The following is a 22,877-nucleotide window of genomic DNA, read 5'->3' on the forward strand; positions in this document are numbered from 1 at the left end:
GAGGCTAAGGCAAGAGAATCACTTAAGCTCAGGATTAAGAGGTAGTGAGGAGCTATGATGCCATAGCACTCTACCAAGGGCAACATAGTGAGACTCTGTCAAAAAAAAAAAAAAAAAAAAGGGCAAGCAAAAATAAATAAATAAATAAATAAATAAACTCCCATACTTCTTTGGACTCCTGATCTTCCTTCACCTCTACCCTTTGTGACTTTCCAATTCTTCAAGAACAGCTGAAATTCGAGAATGATCTACCTCACCCCACCCACCTCCTGTATGAATGTGGTGTGGCCCTGGCGTGTTATCCTCCCCCCACCATATTCACACTGGAAATACAAGGCTGCCGGAACTCGCATTGTACCGTAGCCAGGGCACACTCACTAGCTTTCATTTACTCGATTTCTATAGCCCTCGAATTCATGGAGCCCTTCTTCCATCTGCAAATACACTTCCATTAAAATGTCACCTTCGGCAACACCTCACTTTTCCAGCTTTCCCTTCTGCCTGGTCACCTACTGCTTCTGTGTCCTCTGAGGCACCCAGCATATCAGCATTTCCTTTGGGGTTGAAATTGTGTTGTGTGTAACCTTACATATGCAGCACCTAGGATCCCGCCAATGATGGGATGTGAAACGAGTGAATGGATGAATCGTCCACCAGCTACTACAAGGGAACAGTTATTACCAAACTCAAGGAGCCTTATTTGACCCACTCTGCCAAAATGACTTTTCTCTAATCAGAAGTGATTTCCTCCTGAAAAAGTTAATTTTTTCCAGAAACAATAGATGCAAAATGGAGTGAAATATCTGGTGAAGATAGTCTTGTAACAAAAAGACACACACACAGATTTCTTAAACTGACAGAGATAGTTTAAATATTTAATCTACAGAGTAATGAAAACTGTAAGTCTATAGACCCAGCCAAGGGCAGAAGCCAGAATTCCTGTCCAGCAGCTGAAAGCTCTAATAACTCTGCATCGCAGTAGAAAATAAACACTATTTCAGGCCCACAAAACCTGCATTTAGTTCTCATTCTACTGGGGCCAGTAAACAACCCATTTGGCCGGAGGGTGTGGCTCACGGGAGGGTAAGTACAACCTCAGGGTAAGTACAAGTCTGTGTCAAGGGGACACATTCAACAAACAGGAAGCCAGGTCCTTATGCTTGATTTGCTTAGGTGGGTGAACGATCAGAATTGGCAAGTACCCGCTTCCTGGCACAAAGCAACAGCAACAGAGGAAAGATGAGGGAAATTCTAAAAGATTGCTTAAATTATGCTTCTAACGCTGTCCTGGTTTGTGATTTTTTGTTACTAGTATCCAACAAGGCAACTCGATACACTGACACTGTTAAAAGCTTTTGTTACAATTTGACAGGGGAATTTTATATCTATTTGACAAAAATTTGTGCTTATACTTGGAATCTATTTTATTTTTATATTAATTTTTATTTTATAAAAAGGATTTTTTTTTTTTTTTGTAGAGACAGAGTCTCACTTTATCACCCTCAGTATAGTGCCATGGCATCACACATCTCACAGCAACCTCCAACTCTGGGCTTAGGCAATTCTCCTGCTTCAGCCTCCCGAGTAGCTAGGACTACAGGCACCCACCACAGCGCCCAGCTATTTTTTTGTTGCAGTTTGGCTGGGGTCGGGTTTGAACCCACCACCTTCAGTACATGGGGCCAGTGCCAGCCACAGGCACTACCCTATAAAAGGATCATTTCTATTATGTTTTGTCAAAGTATCAGTCTGCCAATAATATAAAGGTTGAAAAGTAGTGAAATAGACAAAAAAAAGTAACAAAAAGTGTCTTCATAGCTTGGCATAGTAGCTATGGCATCGGACACATACATTGAGGCTGGTGAGTTCGAACCCAGTCTGGGCCTGCTAAACAACAAGGCAACTGCAATAAAAAAATAGCCAGACGTTGTGGCAGGTGCCTGTAGTCCCAGCCACTTGGGAGGCTGAGGTAAGAGAATTGCTCAAGCCCAAGAGTTTGAGGTTGCTGTGAGCTGTGACACCAGGGAACTCTACTGAGGGTGGCATCTTTTTCTCTCCTCCCTAACCCCCCAAAAAGCATCTTCATTGTGGTTCAGTGCCTTGTAGCTCAAGCGGCTAAGGCGCCAGCCACACACACCAAAGCTGGCGGGTTTGAATCCAGCCCAGGCCTGCCAAACAACAATGACAACTACAACCGAAAAATAGCCAGGTGTTATGGTGGGTGCCTGTAGTCCCAGCTACTTGGGAGGCTGATGCAAGAGAATCACTTAAGTCCAGGAGTTGGAGGTTGCTGTGAGCTGTAATGCCACGGCAGTCTACCCAGGTTGACAGCTTGAGGCTCTGTCTCAAAAAAAAAAAAAAGTGTCTTCATTAAAAGATATGCCAAGAATAAAAAGCCACAGAATGAGAAAACATTTGCAACACATTAATTATGAACATTTCATGTAGATCTACAGTACATAAATCATCAATTCAAATCAGTTTGAAAAAAGGGAAAAATACTTGAACAGGCATTTTACATACATGAGGAAATTCTAATGCCTGTTATCATGTGATAAGTGCTAAACGTCACTATTATCAGAGAAATAATATTGCAACTACCTGTCCCGAGAGCGCCAGAATGGCAATCTGAAAGGTTGGTAAGGGTGCTGAGCAACAAGTACTCTCACACACTGCTGACGGGAGAGCAAACTGGTCCATTAGTTTATAAAACTCATCAGCAGTATCCACACACCCACCCCATGGGCAGCAATTCACTCTTAGAAACCAGTGGAACTGTGTCACATGTGAACCAAGTGACAGAGATGGAAATAATCATGGCATCACAGTTTATAACAGTCAGGAAATGAAAATCAACCAATGTCCACAAACAGCAGATTAGATAAATAAATAGTGGTGCATTCCTATTAGGGACAGCAACCAATAGTGAAGGCAACAAACCACAACTTCAGGCAATGACGTGGGGGAATCTGGCAGACGTGACAGTGCCCTGGGTCCCACTGTGGTTCCCTTGGGATCTGCAGAATGTTCTAGGGACAAATTGTCTTATCAATACACTAGCATCATGGTGCTACAGGCACCTGCCTCTGTAAAACCAGTCTCCGATGGGTACCCAGATGTTATGGGGAATGAGAGAGGGGGTTCCTTGAAAGAGGCTTGGGGTGAGGGGAACCCTGTGAGATCAAGGAACAAGTCAGGATCTGGTATGAAGTCCAAAGGGTTGCAGTCCTAAGCCCAGGCTGGCCATGGGGCTGCCCAAGGCCCCTGGTGGGTGCTATGTCCCTGTTGAGGTGGTAAGGCCAGGCCTGGCCATGGCTGGAAACAGTGATTTCTACTGCTGGGAAAATTCCCAAGGGGCTAGGCAGAGGGGTGACTACAGAAACCCAGGACCTCCCAGGAATGTGATATTGATGGAATGGGGACATCTGGGGAAATCAGATCAGGTCTTCGGAATTCAATGTCCACTAGGACTCTTTTTAGTCTTAACTAATTATTCAGACTCATGTTTGACTATCAGAGAACAAAGCTGGCCCTCAAAAGGCTCCAGGCCAGGAAGCAGCAGTAGGCAATTCCTGTCAGTGGTCATCGTCCCACGCAGCTGTCCCAGAGGTAGCCTCCTTGCTCTGTACCCAGCCCCCACCTGCATGATTTCTTAGGTGCGAGGGAACAGGACTTGCATGAGTGTGCGGATCCAAGGTGTTTAGATGTCCCACGCCCTACAGGAGCCCAGATCTCTAGTAACAACCCACAGAGTAGTTCTCAGGGTCACCGCAGAGGTCATGTCTGGGCACAAGAATCAGCACTCTCAGGACAACTCAGAGCTGGCTCCCTCTCATGTGCTCACCATAGTCCTCCTAGCCCAGTTTACCAGCTGGGGTTGTTTTTACCATAAGCAGTGCTGCTTGATCCCACAGCTGACATTCCATCTTGACCAGGTTCCCAGGGAAATACTCCAGAAAGCTACCCCAACATCACCTCTGCCCTGAGAGAAGAAGAGGAGATTTGTTGGCTCTTTACTCCCAGTACGGAAGATGCAGAATGCCGCTGTGAATACACTCGCTGTATTTGCAATGCTGAGGTGGAGAAAGCCCACCACAGGCAGCCGATAGAGGTGGGGCCCTCTGCCAGCATGCGTGGGCACGAGGAGGTGGCCCAGCCCAGGGTGCTTACCTTTCCCACAGGCCTGCACCAGCCCATACCACTCTCCACAGCTGTTACAGAGCAAGGTGAAGGCGGTTTCCCGATGGCCCGTGATGTGGCCGGGGGCGCACACATACAGCACCTCATCCCCCATCTCCACGCCAGTGCGGCTCTGCAGAACGGTGTGGGGAAACGAAGGTGGGTCTCCACACGGCTTCTCTGAGGAGAAGGAATCACAATCAGCTTTTCCAAACTGTATGAGACTTTTTCAGCTTGTGAGAAAAGAAAAAACAACTCCCCCCTCCTGCCCCAGGTGCCACCTGTACCTAGAACTAAGATCACACGGGCTGTTTCTCGGTCACCCTGGCAACCCCAGGCCCTGGCAGAATGCCTGGCACAGACCAGGCACTCAAAAAAGTCTTGCTGGATGAATAAATGTGGTGCCAAGCGCTACAACTTTATATTTTAAAATGGCCAGACAACAATCCCTGCTGTCTCCTTGGAAGGAGGATTCGGAGATAAAGGCTTAGCAGCAAGATCGTTTCTGCCTTATTTAGATAAATGAACAGGTACTCTTTGTCAAAAGATCAATGTTACAGACTACAGAGTATAGCAGAGGGCGTCTCTCCCTTCCCCCAACACCAAACCCAATGGAAAGACCATTACCAAACACACACACCCATATATTTTTATGTATATGCGTACAAATGTAAGTACATACACATTTCTGTGTGTTCTTTTTTAACATAAATGGGATTACTTCATCTGTGTTACTGAATACCTTATATTTTTAAAACTAAAGTATGTTTTAGGTTCACCGAAAAATTGAGCTGAAAGCACAAAATGTTCCCATCTACTCCTCAATTCCACCCGTGTACAACCTCCCCCACTATCAACGTTCTGTACCAGAGTGGGACATTTCTGTGTTTTTTTTTTTTTTTTTTTTATTGAATGGTAACTATGTACATTAATGCACTTCTGGGGTACAGTGTGGGGTTTTCACATGCAATCTGAAATACTTCCATCAAACTGGTCAACACAGCCTTCGTGTCATTTTCTCGTTATTGCTTTAAAACGTTCACATTCTACTCTTAGAAAGATTCACCTGTACCCCTATAAGATAAACCTCAGAAGTGATCCCTCCAAACCCCCTCCCTCCACCCATTCCCCCAGAGTGGGACATTTCTTACAATAGATGAACCAAGAGTGACTGCTCATTATCACCCAGAGTTCACAGTTTATCCCAAGATTCACTCTTGGCACTGTGCGTTCTATGGGTTTTGACACATACAGTACAATGAGCTGCATCCATCACTGTAGCATCACTCAGGACAGTTTCGCTACCCTGATAGGGCTATTCTGCGCTCTGCGTATTTATCTCTTCTCCCCTTAATGACCGCAACCCCAGATCCTTTTACTGTCTCCATGATTTTGCCTTTTCCAGAATGTCATGGAGTTGGAATCATGTACGATGCAGCCTTTTCAGATTGGCTCCTGTCACTTGGCCCCTCCATGTCTTTTTCACGGCTTGAGAGTTTCATGGCTTCTTTTGGGCACTGAATTCCATTCCATTTTCTGGATGTACCACCGTTTACTTATTCTTCTACCTATTAAAGGGGATCTTGGTGGCTTCCAAATTTTAGCAATTATGAATAAAAATTGCTATAAACATTCATTTTCAGGATTTTGTGTGAACATTATGTTTTTAGTTTATTTGGGTAAATACCAAAGAGTATGATTTCCGGGTTGTTTTTTTGACCAAAACTGCAAAACTGCCTACCAAAGTCATGACCATTTTCCATTCCCACCAGCAATGAATGGGCATCGCTGTTGCTCCCCAGTCTTGTCAGTGGTAGCATGTTCTGGACTGCAAATATTTTCTCAAGTCTGTGACTTATCTTATTCTCTTCACATTGCTTTTTGCAGAGCAGAAGTTTTTAATTTTAATTAAAAACTTATCAATTATTTCCAGCTTATCAATTATTTCTTTCATGGATCATGCCTCTGGTGTCACATCTAAAAGCTTATCACCAGTATAGAGGCTCATGCCTGTAATCATAGCACTCTGGGAGGTCGAGGCAGGTGGCTCGTCAAGGCAGGTGGATCCTCTAAGCTCAGGAATTCAAGACCTGAGGAAGAGTGAGACTCTGTCTGTACTAAAAACAGAAAAACTAGCCAGGCATTCTGGTGGGTGCCTGTAGTCCCAGCTACTCTGGAGGCTGAGGCTAGAGGATTGCTTGAGTGCAAGAGTTTGAGATACTATGAACTATGATGATCCCATGGCACTCTATCCAGGGTGATACAGTGAGACTCTATCTAAAAAAAAAAAAAAAAGCTTATCACCATACCCAAGGTTATCTAGATTTTTCTGACGATATCTTCTAGCATTTCAGTTTTGCATTTTCCATTTAAGTCTATGTCCCATTTTGAGTTAATTCTTGTGAATCGATGTGAGGTCTGTTTTTGCTTATTTTGCATGTGGCTGTCCAGTTGTTCTAGCACCTATGATGAAAGACTGCTTTGCTTCATTATGTTGCCTTTTTCTCCTTTGTCAAAGATCAGTTAACTGGCTGGGTGTGGTGGATCATGCTTGTAATCCCAGAATTTAGAGGCTGATGCAGGAGGACTGCTTGAGGCTGGGAGTTTGAGACCCAGCCTGGGCAACATAACCAGATCCCATCTCTACAAAAAATTTAGAAATTGCCTGAGTGTGGTGGCATGCATCTGTAGTCTCTAGCTACTTGGGAGGCTAAGACAGGAGGATCACTTGAGCCCAGGAGTTTGAGGTTACAAGGAGCCATGAGCTTGCCATTGCACTCCAGCCTGAACGATTGAATGAGACTTTGTCTCAAAAAAAAAATCAGTTAATTATATTTATGTGGCTATAAGAGTCTATTTCTGGGCTCTCTGTTCAATTGATATTTGTTTATTCTTTTGCCACTATTACACTGTCTTGATAACTTTAGTTACAGACATCTTGATGTTCAAAGGGGTCAGTTCTCTGACTTTGTTCTTTTCCTTCACTATTGGGTTGGCTATTCTGGGTCCCTAACCTACAGAATTGGTTTGCTGATATCTACCATGTAACTTGCTGGGACTTTGACAGGGGTTGTGTTCAGTCTATAAATCAAGTTAAGAAAATATGACATCTTGAAAATATTGAGTCTTCCTATTCATGGCATGGGCACGGAATATCTCTTCATTTATTTAATTTGTCTTTGATACGTTTCACTAGAGTTTTATAATTTTCCTCATATAAGCCTGTTCATATTTTATTAGATTAGATATAAGAATTTCATTTCTTAGGATGCTAATATAAACAGGAATGTGTTTTTAATTTAAAATTTCACCAGTCCATTACTGGCATATAGGAAAGTGATTAACTTTTGTACATAAATCTTATATCCTTTGATGTTATTATAATCATGTATCCATTCCACAGGGTTATTTTGTTGATTCTTTTTTTTTTTTTTTGAGACCGAGTTTTATTTTGTTGCCCTGGAGTGCCATGGAGTCACAGCTCACAGCAACCTCAAAATCTTGGGTTTAAGTGATTCTCTTGCCTCAGCCTCCTGAGTAGCTGGGACTACAGGCGTTCACCCCAACACCTGGCTATTTTAGAGATGGGGTCTCGCTCTGGCTCAGACTGGTCTGGAACCTGTAAGCTCAGGCAATCCACCCACCTCAGCCTCTCAGAGTGCTAGGATTAGAGGCATGAGCCACCACACCTGGCCTATTTTGTTGATTCTTCCAGATTTTCTACATAGACAACCATGTAATCTGCAGACAAAGTCAGCTTAGCCAAGGCCAAACACAGAGGAGCCTATGGACACCGAGACACCCATGACCAAGAGAGTCGGTTGACTTTACACAGACCAGATTGCAAAGCAAACCAACCAAAATAATGGCAGCTATTGTCTCTGGATTGCTTGAACTCAGGAGTTCATGACCACCCTGAGCAAGAGCCAGATCCCATCTGTACTAAAAACAGAAAAAACTAGCTGAGCACTGTGGCAGGTGCTTGTAGTCCCAGCTACTTGGGAGGCTGAGACAAGAGAATCACTTGGGCATAGGAGTTTGGAGTTGCTGTGAGCTATGATGTCATGGCCCTCTATCCAAGTCAACAGAGTGAGAATCCGTCTCAGAAAAGAAAAGTCAAAAAAGCTTTAAAAAGTTAAAAGTTTATAAAGTAAAAAAGTTACAGTAAGCTAAGATTATTATGCTTAAAGAAAAGTATTTTAACAAATGTAGTGTAGCTTAAGTGGACAGTGTTTACAAAGCCTACATAGTGTACAGTAATATCCCAGAACTTCACATTCACTCACCTCTCACTCACTAACTCCCCCGGAACAACTTTCAGTCCTGCAAGCTCCGTTCATGGCAGGCATTCTATACAGGTATACATTTTTTATATACATTTTTTCAAAATGGAGTCTCCTTATGTTGCCAGGCTTGTCTCAAACTTCTGGGCTCAGGGAGTTCTTCTGTCTCAGCCTCCCAAGTAGCTGGGATTGGAGGCACATGATGCCACTGCACCCAGCCCATTTATCATCTTTTATACTGCAACTTTCTATGTGTAGATATGTACATTTTTATACGTATCTTAATTCTTTAAGGTAAACTTCTAGAAGTAGAATTGTGTTCTAGCAAAATTTTTCAAGAGAAAAGGAAATAATTTAAAATTCACATTTACTCTTCCATTTTTACATGCCGGTTCCCTTTATTCCGTCTTTCCTTTAGTCTATCTGTAGTCAAATTACCTAAGAAGCAGACAGCTTCAAAGAAAAGCTGGGCAGCGCCTGTGGCTCAGTGAGTAGGGTGCCGGCCCTATGTGCCAAGGGTGGCGGGTTCAAACCCAGCGCTGACTAAACTGCAACAAAAAAACAGCCGGGTGTTGTGGCAGGTGCCTGTAGTTCCAGCTACTTGGGAGGCTGAGGCAAGAGGATCTCCTAAGCCCAAGAGCTGGAGGTTGCTGTGAGCTGTGATGCCACAGCACTCTACCAAGGGCAACAAAGTGAGACTCTGTCTCTGAAAAAAGAAAGAAAGAAAATATGCTGAGAAAAAAATAAAAATAAAAATGTACAACTTACTCTATGAGCCACCTTGATTCACCTATTAATTTGTAGTTTTAGTAGTACTTTCTCAAAGACACTCCCTCCCATGCACCATCTTTAAGGGGGAGGAGGGAGGAAATTTTGAATGAAGAAGGGTGTGGCTGTCCTTCAGGAAGACAGCACAGAGTGACCCATTTTGACCAAAGCTGCCTGGACTCTGGAGCCCAGGAAATCAAGGGCTTATTTCTTCTATGTGGCAAGTAGGGACAAGCAGTTGTCTGAAATACGCCACAAATCCAGGGGCACCTTCAACAGACGGTGTGTGTGTGGGGGGGTCATTATGCCAGGGCAGCCTAAGAAGGACGAACCAGAGTCATCAGCCTCTGTCAAGTCAGGCTGAACTGAATCCCAGCTGGTATCTCAAGGGCAAAAGACTCAGCCTCTCCACCCTCTTCAGCTGCCTGTGACTCATGCCGGATGCCCCACTTATTTCTTCTCCTATTAGGATCTAGTTTGGGGAAACTGAAAGGCTCTCCATCAACTCTCTCAAAGGACCGACAAATACTTTCATTCTCCATAAACACAACCCCACCTCCTCAGGAGGAAAATCCAGGAGTAAGAGGCTGTGTGGATAGCACAGGGCATCCCGAAGGTCACCATACAAGCATACATACAGAAGGAAAATGGGAACTTGTGCTTAAAGGTACCTTTACTTAAAAATATTCATTACAAAATTTTACAAAATATTTACGTAATATTTCTCTATGGTTCATATATGAATATAAAAAAGTTTTAAAATACAACATAATACACAGTAGAATTTCTGTAAGTTGACCATCAAAGAACTATAACAAACTGATTGACATAGGGAGGGGGTCAACATAAGAAGCTTCCACTGAGTACACGTGGTGCTGGTCCAGTCCGTGAAAATTAGGTCAATTTAAGGAGGTGGTCAGCTATGCAGGTTCTAATGTAATATCCAATATAATATGAATTTGTTAATTTTTCCTTTGCCTGGTGACCTTTGGGACACACTGTAGACAGAGAGAGACTTCTGGCCAAACTCAAAGCCTACCAGACTCACAACCAGACCTTACTACTGGCTTATTTCCAAAGGACTTGGGCTAGAATCTGGTTCAGTACACGTACCACATGTGTCCGGATTTTCTACAAACATTCAAGACAGGAAGCACACCCTTTTCTTAGCTAGTCTGATTCAGAAGCTCCAGGACATGTACAAACAGTGTCATGCCTCAACACAACCTCACGTACGCCAGAAACACCACTTGTGTCCAGGCACAACTTGAATTAGTTTCTCTCACTAATCTTCCCATTTTGAATCTCAGGCGGGAACTAGGTTAAATAATTGGCTATCTACCTGGACCCTCTTCCCCTCTGTAGGGAAACTTACATTTGGTAAGTTTCCTAGTAGTCTTATCACTACTTCTCAATTACTCTGTAGGTAGGAATTGAAGTTTGTAGATTTCTCAGATATAGAGCTTGGTTTCCATATTAAGAGCAATTTCTATTGTTTCTCCTTCCAAGGAAATATACTTTTATAAAAGACCTTGTCTGTCAAACAATAGACCTTGTCTGTCAATATGAATTGATAAATACATTTATTTGACTCATTTTTCAACTTAAAAGGGATCATCTGCCTGCCAATCAGAGGTTTGGATAACCACTGTTTGCACAGGAAGTTAGAATTCATGTGAAAGTTGATGCTTTTATTTTGAGAAATTATAAGACTTTCAACTTGACCTTTGACATTCTAAAAAAGAGCCTGCAAAATTCATTCTCTCACAAACCAAGGATGTAAAACTTCTGACACAAACGCTCACGTTTTCCTCCTTCCTTTTGGTGTTACCTCCGCCATGTGAAGGAGTATCTGTCTTTAGGGCATCTGCCCAGCCCACTCCCACCCCATGCCACAACCAGCTTTGCTGTCCCCATGCCACCCAATTTTATTGTTAGTTCTTAAATTCTTTGTACAGTGGTTCTCAAACAAAGCAGGCCTGAGAGTCACCAGGAGAGTTTGTGAAAACATACCTGGCTGTTTTTCTGACTCTGTACTTGCAGCCTGAGAATTTGCTTTTTTTTTTTTTTTTTGAGACAGTCTCACTGTATTGCCCCAGGCTAGTCATAGCTCTCAGCAACATCAAACTCTTAGGCTCAAGAGATCCTCTTGTCTCAGTCTCCCAAGTAGCTGGAACTACAGGTGCCCACCACAGTGCCTGGGGAGTTTTTCTATTTTTAGTAGAGACAGGGTCTCGCTTTGCTCAGGCTGGTCTCAAACTCCTGAGCTCAGGCAATCTGCCCACCTTGGCCTCCCAGAGTGCTAGGATTTGAGCCACTGCACCCAGCCAGAATCTGCATTTTTAACAAATTCCCATGTGATGTTGATATGGCAGTAGAAGGACCCTCTTGGAGAACTACTACTCTAAATCAAAAACCTATGCTCACAACCAGGCAAAACTAAACGGTGATAAGAATCAGAACAAAGATTGCCTCTGCCTCTGCTGGAGGACAGAGGGGTAGAAGATTATCAGGTAAGGGCTCCCGAGAACTTTGTGGGGTGAAGAAAAATGTTCTATATCACGGTTGGTGTTGATTGCACAGGGGTCTACATTTGTCAAAACTCATCAACTTTAGACCTGTGCATTTCGCTGATGTAAACTGTACCTTAATGAACTAAGTTAATTTAAAAAATACCTCCCTTCAGGAAATCTGTAATTTATTCTGCATGAGGTATAAATGGTATAAATGGTTGAAAATTATTCACAATCTCTCCCAAGGGGAACTGCATTTGGCAAAAATTCATGCCTTGAGAAAGTAGTTCCCAACTTGCAGGCCTTATATCCAGGAAGCACTATAATACTTGCAAGGTGTAGGTGAATTCATGTGCAAATCAACTCTGTGTCAATCAATCAATAACTATAAATCAATTATTATCATATGAAAATCCACATGATACTATTTCTGGAGTTTCCCTTCCTAAAAAATTATTTTAAAAATCTTCTAGAAAGATGTCCATAAGTTGCTTTAAAATATCTTGATGGGAGAAAAATGATGGAGAAAAAAAATCAAAATTCTTCTTTAACGTTACCAATGATAACTATCGTTAACATGATTTTTGCCCTTTCAGTTGTAAACACACACACGTTTGGTTTGGGGCTTGTCTATTAATGTAACATTACATTATGAACATTTTTGGCTGTCAACAAATATTTGTATTATTTGAATTTATTTCTAAAAGACAATATAGTATGCCATTTGTATAGATTTGCCATAATGGATTCCATACGGTGAGACATTAACTTTACCTCCACTTTTTCCCTACTAAATAATGAACACTGTAACATGCTTCCTCATTGAAGGAGCTCAACAAATGCCACCCCAAAATATGTGGTTTTGGTATGTTGATTTCTTTAAACTGGGTGCACTTGATGGGGAACAGTAGATGTAGGTGGAAGCTTTCCCTGGGCTCCCCTTATCTGCCTAAACATAGATCTTCCAAAAGGAACTCAACTGTCATGCATCCCCACCCCAGGAATTTCATCAACCAAGGAAGATTAACTCATTTTCACAGTAGAGAAGACTAAAAGTAAACACACCATACCCAGACAGACTTTGTCACAAACTATCGCCCATTTTTCTGAGTGTCCACTCATCTTCCCCCCCAGATCACTTACTCTCCTTTAAATTGTCTATATTCCTCCAGCCTTCTCATCTAGGAAAAGATATATAAGCTTCTACGTCTCACTGAGTTTGTGGGTCTTCATTTTCCTTTCCTGTGATGCCCTATCATGCAATACATCTGTCTATTTTTCTCCTGTTGATCTGCCTGTTATCAGTTTATTTCGTAGGTTCGGTTATCAAAACCTCAGGGTCTTCACTTTCCTTTCCTGTGATGCCCTATCATGCAATACATCTGTATGCTTTTCTCCTGGTTGATCTGCCTGTTATCAGTTTATTTTGTAGATTCGGTTATCAAAACCTCAGGGTAGAAAGAAAGTCTTCCATCCTCTACAGTAGGGGACATGCTAATTTCCTTAGAATAAAACACTCAAAGTGGATGAAAGGAAATATATATTTCTTTCTTTTTCTTTCTTTCTTTTTTTTTTTGAGGGGGGAGACACAGTCTTCCTCTATTGTCCAGCCTAGAGTGCAATGGTGTCATCACAGCTCACTGCAACCTCAAACTCCTGGGCTCAAGTGATCCTCTTGCCTCAGCCTCTCAAGTCATGCTACCCCTTATTTTTTCTATTTTTAGCAGAGACTCTTGCTTAGCCTAGTCTTGAACTCCTAACCTCAAGAGATCCTCCCGCCTCCACCACCCGAAGTGCTGGGATTACGGGCGTGAGCCACTATGCTCAGCCAGGACATTTATATTTCTACAGCTTCTGATAGGTTCTGCCAAGCTGAATATGAGTTTTTAAGAATTGACACTCGTATCAGTGGTATATAAATTTATCTGTTTCTCCTCCGAACACACATTATTGTCATTCTTTGCTTTTGCTTTTATTAACATGTGTATCTGCAGTTGGTAACAGAGTTGCATATTTATTTACCAATTGTATTTCTTCAAAACATTAGTATATTGCAGCCTTTATCTTTTCCTTTCAATCTAGAAGAGATCTACATATATCAGCATAATAATTCATTATAGCCTGGTACTATCAAATAATCCATCCATCCTTTCGCACTGACTTGAAGTTTCACTATTCCTCCTACTACATACTTAAGTATGTGGGGTCTGTTTTGATGCTTTCAGCCTTTTGCATTGAAGTGTTTATCTATGTGTGTCTCAATGCCAAATGGATGTGTCTGATATCTGAGCCTCTGTCCTTATGGGAGGAATGGCAGCCAGTCGGTAAGACTGAAGCACAAAGCAGTGGGAACTGCTGGCGACAAGCCTGCAGGGAGGCAGGCATGAGTTTACAAAGGGCCTTACATGCCAGGCGAAAAGTCTGGAACTTGTCCAGAGGAGAATGGGGACCACTAAAGAGTTTAAAATAGGAAATGACAAGATCCCCTGGGCATTTTAGAAAGAACACTGTCTGCAGTGCCGAGAAGGCATTGAGGAAACACACTCATTGAGGAGCCTGGAGGACCAGTTAGGAAGCCACCTGAGGAGCCCAGCAAAGCAGCAGCAAGGGGCCGAAGTGAGGTCCAGATGGCATGAACCAGGAAGGTCGGGGGGTGCTGAGAAGAGAGGATTTTACAGAACTTTTGATTTGAAAGATGTTGGGAGGTGAGGGAGAGGATCAGAGGATAGAAAGATCAAGGGATGTGAGTACAGTTTGGGACTGGTGGAGTTTAAAGAGCGGAGAGCAGCATCCATACGTAGCTGTATAGATGGAATCTGAAGCTTCGGTGGGGTTCAGGAAGGGAGCTCTAAGCTTGAGAAATGATTTGGAATTAGTGAGAATTTAGGTGGAAATGGAAGCCTCTAGAGTGCTGAGTGAGGGAAGAGGAGGGCCCAGGTCAAAGCCCTAAAGAGGTAAGCAGAGAATGAGGTCACAAAGGACATCGCTGCAGACAGGAAGATACAAAGAAGACCCAGAGGAAGTCAAGGGAAAATGTGCTTCAAGGAAGACTGGGTGGTCAAGTACTTAAGGCTGCAGAAACAGCAAGCAAAATGCAGGCTGAGAAATGGCCATGGTATTTAGCCATAAGGAAACCACCTGTAAGCTGGGTGAGAGCAGTTCCACTCCAAGGCAGGAGCCAGAAGCAGTGGATGGAAGAATGCAGAGATGACAGGGGCAAAAGAATGGAGACCCTGAGTGGAGGATTTTTATGGCCACAAAAGGGAGGAGAAAGATGGGATGGTAGCTAAAGGGACACGGAGTAACGGCTCGATGAGAAAAGGAATTATACACTTTCTAAGCAGTTTCAAGTGCTTTTATTTGTTCTGAGTTCTCAAAATAATTTCCTCCTTTTTAAAATGCTGACTCCTTTCACTTGTCCAGTAATGCTCTCCTCACTTGGTCCCTCAGATGTGCACTGATGTGCTATTAAATATTAACAAACAGCATCTGGGGAGAGGAGGAAGCTGCTGGGGACGGAGAGGTAGTAGCTGTTGTATAGATAACTGACAATGTCTGATGCATTAAACAACAGACGAGATCTTTAATGCACTTTCTGGTATATAGTTCTTAACAAATGAATACTATTAAAAGAGGCTGAGATAACTGAAGATAAGCAATGAGTTGGGCTATGGTCATGAGGACAGCAAAGAATCACTTTAACTTGAGATAATTATTTGCGGGAAGGTTTTCCTTGCCCACCACAGGTAAAGGCTGCATTTCGGGATCTTTCAGGTTTTCTGGGTTTCAACAACAATGAACCCCCACAGTGAGCAGGTTAAAACTCAGATCTACCTGTAGCTATTCTACTATTCACACACCTACCCCTTTAGTAAGCAGAGCTCCCTAGGGGAATTTTCTTGTAAATCAAACCTGTCTTGATAAGAGCTAGGATGACCATGTAGTTTATTATCCCAGGAAGGACAACTGTGAAAATGAGAGGAACCCTAGTTAATAAGTTACCAGCATATGAAAGAACTGTCCTGGGCACAGTGGAAGGCAGGGCCCTGCCATGAGCATCACACATCCCAGCCAGAACAGCAGTCCCTGCGAAGATAGGATATTCAAGGGGAAAAAGAAAAGAGCCCCTCAGAAAGGAAAGAGTCCCTGATCCCTACTTACTGTGTAACTTTGGCAAGTTGTGCCTCAGTTTCCTCATCTGTAAAACCTGGATAATAACAGAAACTTCCTGCAGTGGCACTGGGAGGATTAAGTGAGTGAGCACAGGTAACAGAAGGGTGCTACAGCAGGTGTTAGCTATTACTGTTTTCTTCCAGAAGCCGACAATCTGAAGGACATGCAGATTGTCTATTAGAGCTTCAGCCTCAGGGTTACAGAGAGGGTACAGACGTGTGCATCAGATTTGATTGAGTCTTGTGACCAGCTGCATAGGATTGGGGGGAGAAGGGACAGGAGCAGAAATGTGACAGGGTGAGAGCTCCTACCTGCACCCCCAGGAATTGCGTGACTAGAGACAGGGCTCCAAATGTCTCTGTTCTTCAGTTTCCTCATCTGAGTAAAGAGAATGATAACATCCTCCCTACAGTACTACTATGCTGAGCAAATAAAATCTGCAGGGACACTTTGGAAAAACACAATTTTAGAATTAGAGAATGACTATAAAGCTGCTCAATGATTTTTTTCTTCTCTTTTTTGTTTTTAGGCATTACTTATAAAAATAAAAGTCACCAATTTCAAATAATAAGCGAATAAATTTTGATAAACGTATATACATTTGTATCAACACCACCACCACAATCAAGGTATAGAACAGTTCTCCTCCTTGCCCTTGGCCCTGGGTGACCTTCCCACCCCACCCTACCCCAAATTACCACTAAAATCTACTTTCTGCCACTGCTAGTTTTACCTATTCTAGGATTTTATTCAAATGGAATAATATAGTATGTGACCTTTTGTTTGGCTTTTCTCACTTAGCACAATGTTATTAAGATTCAGACATGTTTTTGCACATATTAATATTTCACTTTTATTGAGCAATAATAAGCAATCCCCGGTTCAGATTCCCTACAATGTTTTGATCCATGCACCAGCTGATAGGCACTTGGGTTACTTCTAGTTTTGATCTTTTATGAAAAAATTTCTATCAACATTTGTGTACAGATTTTCATGTGGCCGTACTATGTCTGTGTCTCTTTGATAACTATTGCAGGGAATTACTTGGTTGTATGCATATTATATGTATACACACAATACTTACATAATATCAGCATATTAAACTTTCTTGAATGGTTTTTAAAAATTATAGGTTGACTTACTGAAGATAGTATGACATTGAGTGAAGAAACCATGCTAGTTCATGTGGAGTTAGACACTAGTAGTCACAGTTCATATGTCTTACCTATGCCAGCTATAGAGGTCTTACCCTACGTCAAGCACTGGGCTAAGTGATTTACTCACATTATCCCATTCTCTCCTCTTGACAACTGTACATCACAGATTCTAATATTATTCCCAAGGCAGTTAAGTGGTAGCACCAAAATCTGAACCCACGGCTCTCCCCCGTGCATCATTGTGTCCTCGATGTTGTTTCCTCTGAGCCTCTGATTAGCTTCCTTGTCATAAGCAGGGGCTCTGAGTACTTTGCCTGGACTTGTTTGGGAGTTCCTGAGCTGCTGGGCTGTACCACTAGCACTCAGAACAATCTTCAAAAAGTGTTCAAAAGACATGTCCTAGCTAAGAACTCTACAGTGATTTCTCATTTCTTCTTAAAATTCAATCCAACCAGGTGCAGTGGCTCATGCCTGTAATCCTAACACTCTGGGAGGCTGAGGTAGATGGACTGCTTGAGCTCAGGAGTTCGAGACTAGCCTGAGCAAGAGCAAGATCCTGTCTCTACAAAGAAAAGCAAAAAAAAAAAAAAGAAAGAAAGAAAGAAAGAAAAATAGAAAAGCTTGCCAAGCATTGTGGCAGGTGCCTAAAGTCCCAGTTACTTGGGAGGCTGAGGCAGGAGGACCTCTCAAGCCCAAGAGTTAGAGGTTGCTGTAAACTAGGCTAAAACCGTGGCACTGTAGCCAGGGAGACAGAGTGAGACTGTCTCAAAAAAAAAAAAAAATTAAATCCAATATTCTCATCCCTGCATATCTAGCTCTTTCCCCAACCTCTCCAGCTCTGTATTGGATTACTTTCCCCTTCACCTGAAACCACCCGAATTCACTTTCTCAGACATGCCAAGCTCTTCCTGTTTACTGTTGATGTGGCTACCTAGCCTTGTCTCATCTCCTGGACCCATAACACCAAGGCCAGAGGACTAGAAGATCCACAGGAGTTGTGGTGCAGTGCACTGGGAGCCCTTCACTTGAGAGGAAAGAGACTCATCCATATTTTATCAGCCTTCAGGACACTAGAGTCACCAGACATGGGCTGTAGAAATATGAATGTGGTACCCTAAATATTGAAGAAGGCCAAGTTCTAAATACAATCCCTGGCCTCAAGAACATGCATGTAGACAATAAGAGACAGCTGGGAACAGACATTCAGAAGCAGATATTTTAAAGTTACATAAAAATGCAACAATGCATGTGTACCATAAAGAAATCCAAGCATACAAAATATAAATTGTAAGCTATAAAAGTGTCCCTTCAGTCTTACCATTGCTCCCTTTTTAGGGTGTCTCTCCTTCAGATGCCTCTTTTCTAGGGGAGAATTTCATATATCTCTACATTTGCACAAAAATAAGTTTTTAAAAAAACATAAATTAGGTCATATTGTACATATTCAGAGACTTGCATAATATGTCTCAGAATAATTTTCTTGTCATAGCTCTTACTCTGCTATAGACAGAATGTTTGTGTCCCCCCAGTTCCCAGATGGTAAAACCTAATACCCAGTGTGATACTACTTGGTGGTGGGAGTTTGTCCCCTCTAAAATTCATATTGAAAGTTAATTCAAAGAAAGAAAAAAGAAAGAAAGAAAAAGAAAATCTTAAGGCCAGGCATGGTGGCTCATGCCTGTAATCCTAGCACTCTGAGAGGCTGAGGTGGGTTGGGTGGTTTACTCGAGCTCATGAGTTTGAGACCAGCCTCAGCAAAAGCGAGACCCCCGTCTAAACTGAGGATCGTTTGAGCCCAAGTTAGGGGTTGCTGTGAGCTATGACACCATGGCACTCTGCCCAGGGTGACAGCTTGACAGACTCTGTCTCAAAAAAAAAAAAAGAAGAGAAACATTTAAGAATTGGTTAGGCCATTAGAGCTCCACCCTCCTGGGTAGGATTGGTGCCATTACAGAAGGGCAGGTTTGGCCTGTGCTTGCCTTCTCACCTTCTGCCCTGTGCAGCAAGAAGGCCTTCACCAGATGCTGACACTTTGATATTGGACTTCCTAGTCTCTAGAAATGTGAGATACATTTCTCTTCATCACAAATTACCTAGTCTTAAGCATTCTGTTATAGTAATACAAAACAGACCAAAACATGTCATGAGGATGGAGCCCTCATGAATGGAATTAGTGCCCTTATAAAAGATACCAGAAAACTCCCTCACTCCTTCCACCATGTGAGAACTGCACAAGAAGAGAGCTCTCTATGAACCATAAAGTGGGCCCTCACCAGACACTGAATCTGCTGGTGCCTTGATCTTGGACTTTCCAGCCTCTAGAACTGTGAGAAATATATTTCTGTTGTTTATAAGACACCCATTTATGATATTTTGTTACAGTAACCTGAACAGACTAGCACAGAAATAGTACCAAGAAGTGGGGAGTTGGTATAATAAATACCTAAAAACGTGGAAGCAACTCTGACATCATACATGAGTCAGAAATCCTGGTGGCTTTGGCCTCCCAAGGAGCAGTGTACTTTGGTGAAAACTCTATGTCACAGTCAATGGGAGTCCAGCCCCACTGTGGAACAGTTCAGGGCCTCTCCTGACTCATCATGGAGCACCCAGGCTCCTCCCCATACCCCAGTGTTTCTCTCAGCTCATCTTTACCAATAAGACATGGGACAGGAAGGGCCAGGGAATCTACTTTATTAATTCTATAAATGCATAAACAGAAGTGCAGCTGGAAATTAGAGGTCCCAAGCAGATACTAGAGGGCAACCTGACTTCGTGTGAAGAGAGCTGCCATCTTCTGCTGCTCTTCTATGCCACATGGCTGCCTAGGTGGCACTGGCTCCATGCATGGTAAAGAAAGCAGCTGGCTCCCATGGGATGCTACATGAGAAGCTGGAGGCTTGGGCTTGGAGTCAGAAAGATCCACATTTAATCAAAGCTAACTGCAGCTTGGGCAACTTATAACTCTCTGAGCCTATATAAGTCACTGCTAGGATTCAGACCAGTAATACAAATACTTCTGATAAATATTCAGCATGTCTATGTGTGTATGCCCAGGTGAGGACCCCAGTCTAGTGACCCACACACATCCAGAGTGTGCAGTGGAACAGCACACAGGTAAGCCTCTGCCAGTCCATGTTGGAGAAAAGTTGTCCCCTGGTGCCCCCAGTTCCGGGGGCTCTGTGTGTCTGTGAGACACATGCCACATACCAGAAAACTAAACCACAGCTCTGGACACACTGATGGTTCACCATGCAGCCCCAGATCGTCTAAGCAGCACAGAAGTCTCTCCAAGTTGTTGGTGCCCACTGCCCCTGGTCACAAAGACATCATAGAGATATCTGCCTCAGGGGCCAAAGGACCCACTGGCAACTTTCCTCTGGCTGTTCAGACACTTAGCATTCCTGGGAACTGGGTGTTTGTGTGTTAGGACTGGCCTAACCCATGTTTTTGGAGTGGAAGACCTCAAGTCTGGGAAAGCAAGAGCTGGCATCTACCCGGGCATGTGGGTGGCCCAGGAGGGACATCATGGCCTACCGTGATGGCAGTTATTTGGGCCACCCTCTATCATCACTTCAGTCCTGCCCAGGAGGCACTTGAGGCCCCAGGGATGTTTTCCAGGGATGTTCTGCCTCAGCTCACTCTATAGATGACTCCCAGAGCTAGTCTGCTGGAGCAGTGGCACCTCAAATGCCACTGCTTCAGGGAGTCGCCCTGATTGCTCCTCTCCCTCATGTCAAGGAAAATTGTTCTTTTTTTTTGGCCTATCAGGATACACTGTTAACTTCACAAGGGGGAGATAAATCATCTGTCTACCGTCTATCCGAAAGCACCCACAGGTCTGAGCACTGGACTTTACATGGCCCTGGACAAGTAAATAAACAAATAATCAACAACAGGTCAGTGGTGATGAGCTCAGGGCTTCTCAGACTTATTTCGGAGACCCTGAACTGAATGTGCTTTATCAGCTATTCCAAGCACATGATTAATCAGTTCCAGTCTCGTGATTACAGCTGGAGAATTTCCCCAAAGCCATTCCTGAGACATGGGGCCTCCCCCAGGCAGACCTTGAAAATTCCTAATCATTGTTGAAGACAGGTGAGCATCCATCCAGCTCTTTTCTTGCTGACACAAATGAAGTGAATAATTTCACTTCTGTTTTTAAGAGAAACAAAGACAATTGTAAAGTGTGCAGGGGAAGAGGAAGGCAGTGAAGTCCGCTAGTGGGGAGGGCAGTGAGGCCAGCCCTGCCCTGGAGCGGGAGGAACAGAAGCACACGCAGAGCGCAGCCCTGCCCTGTGACAGAGAGAGGGTGAGAGGAGACTCGAGGCCTCCAGACCCCAAGCCGCAGACCCCACAGACAAGCTGCCAAGGGAAGCAAAGCCAGAAAACCCAAGTGGAGTGGCTTATTTCATCAGCATCCAGTTGGTTAAAAATAACTTCACTTATTAGTTTAAGTGAGATCACCACAGAGCTGGAAATTCACTGTCAGTGAAACAAAAATACTGGAAGGAAAATGAGAAAAGTCTACATTCAGGAGGAGCTTTATTTCTGTAAAGAACACAGGAGGAAGCTGCCTGAACATTCCGCAGGCCCTGTTTCCCTTCTGGGTGCTTTATGAGGCACACGTCTGCCATTTTTGGAGTCCACCTTCTTCACTCTTCCTGTCTTACCAAAGAGAAGCAGCAGCAGGGAGCTGAGCGCCATGAAGCATCACTGGGAAAAAGGCAACCTTTGCAGAAATCCTGCACCCGGGGCAGACACTGAGCCAGACCTCATCTACACTCACGCCGGAGCCTCACTGAGCTGCCCATTCTTTTCGGCTTCCACCAAGGCACTGCACCTTCCTTCAGCAAACAGATTTCCCTTGTTGACTGTGCTGTCCACAAAGGCTGCACTGAGCAAACGCAGCAACTCTGCCGAGGAGCGTGGAGGATGGGGAGAGTGGCTTACCTGCTCTTCTCAAGGAGGAAAGGCAAAGGGCCAGTCACTCCATCTCTCCGGTGACTCTGGGGAATCCTTCCTTCTTTAATAGAAAGGCCCTGGAGAGAACACTGTGACCCTCTGGGGTCCCCTTCATGGCTCACCTAAAGCCTCCTCACCAATCATGCCCAGGTCTTCCCTATCTAGGCTTAGTGGTGAAGGGGCCCCAGGCCAGGCTCTGAAAAACTGTTCAGAGATGCAGAGGGCTTGAGCACTGTGACTGTGATGAACCACACAGTGCCTGCTCCATTCAAAAGGCTCCAGTCTTCACATACACTCACAGATGGTATCATGAGAGCCACAGCACATACCTTATCTGAAGCATTGGTCCCCAACTTTTTGGCAACAGGAACCAGTTTCATGGAAGACAATTTTTTTTTGAGACAAAGTCTGACTTTCTCACCCTCAATAGAGTGCTGTGGTGTCACAGCTCACAGCAACCTCTAGCTCTTGGGCTTAGGCGATTCTCTTGCCTCAGCCTCCTGAGTAGCTGGGACTACAAGCACTTGCCACAGTGCCTGGCTATTTTCTTTTGTTGTTGCTGTTTGGCCAGGGTCGGGTTTGAACCTGCCACCCTCAGTATTTGGGGCCGGCGCTCTCCTCACTAAGCCACAGGTGCTGTCCCCTGGAAGACAATTTTTTCACAGACTGGGGGAAGAGGGGATTTCAGGATGATTCAAGTACATGACATCTCCACCTCAGATCATCAGGATTCTCACAAGGAGTGTGCAACCCAGATCCTTTGTATGCGCAGTTTACAGGAAGGCTCAGGCTCCTAGGAGGACCTAATGTTGCTGCTTATATGACAGAAGGCAGAGCTC

General features: G+C 43.7%; 1 protein-coding gene across 1 annotated transcript in view; it reads right to left on the bottom strand.

Moving 5' to 3' along the window:
• Positions 1-22,877, bottom strand: part of SUSD5 (sushi domain containing 5) — a 57,128-nt gene that overhangs the window by 19,341 nt on the left and 14,910 nt on the right. The window contains exon 4 of the mRNA XM_012805612.2: positions 4,171-4,359. Within this exon, the coding sequence (XP_012661066.1) occupies positions 4,171-4,359 (189 nt within the window). The remainder of the gene's footprint in view (positions 1-4,170; positions 4,360-22,877) is intronic.

Source organism: Otolemur garnettii, unplaced genomic scaffold, assembly GCF_000181295.1.
Source record: "Otolemur garnettii isolate 467f Iridium unplaced genomic scaffold, OtoGar3 scaffold00002, whole genome shotgun sequence".
NCBI classification, from domain to species: Eukaryota; Metazoa; Chordata; class Mammalia; order Primates; family Galagidae; genus Otolemur; species Otolemur garnettii.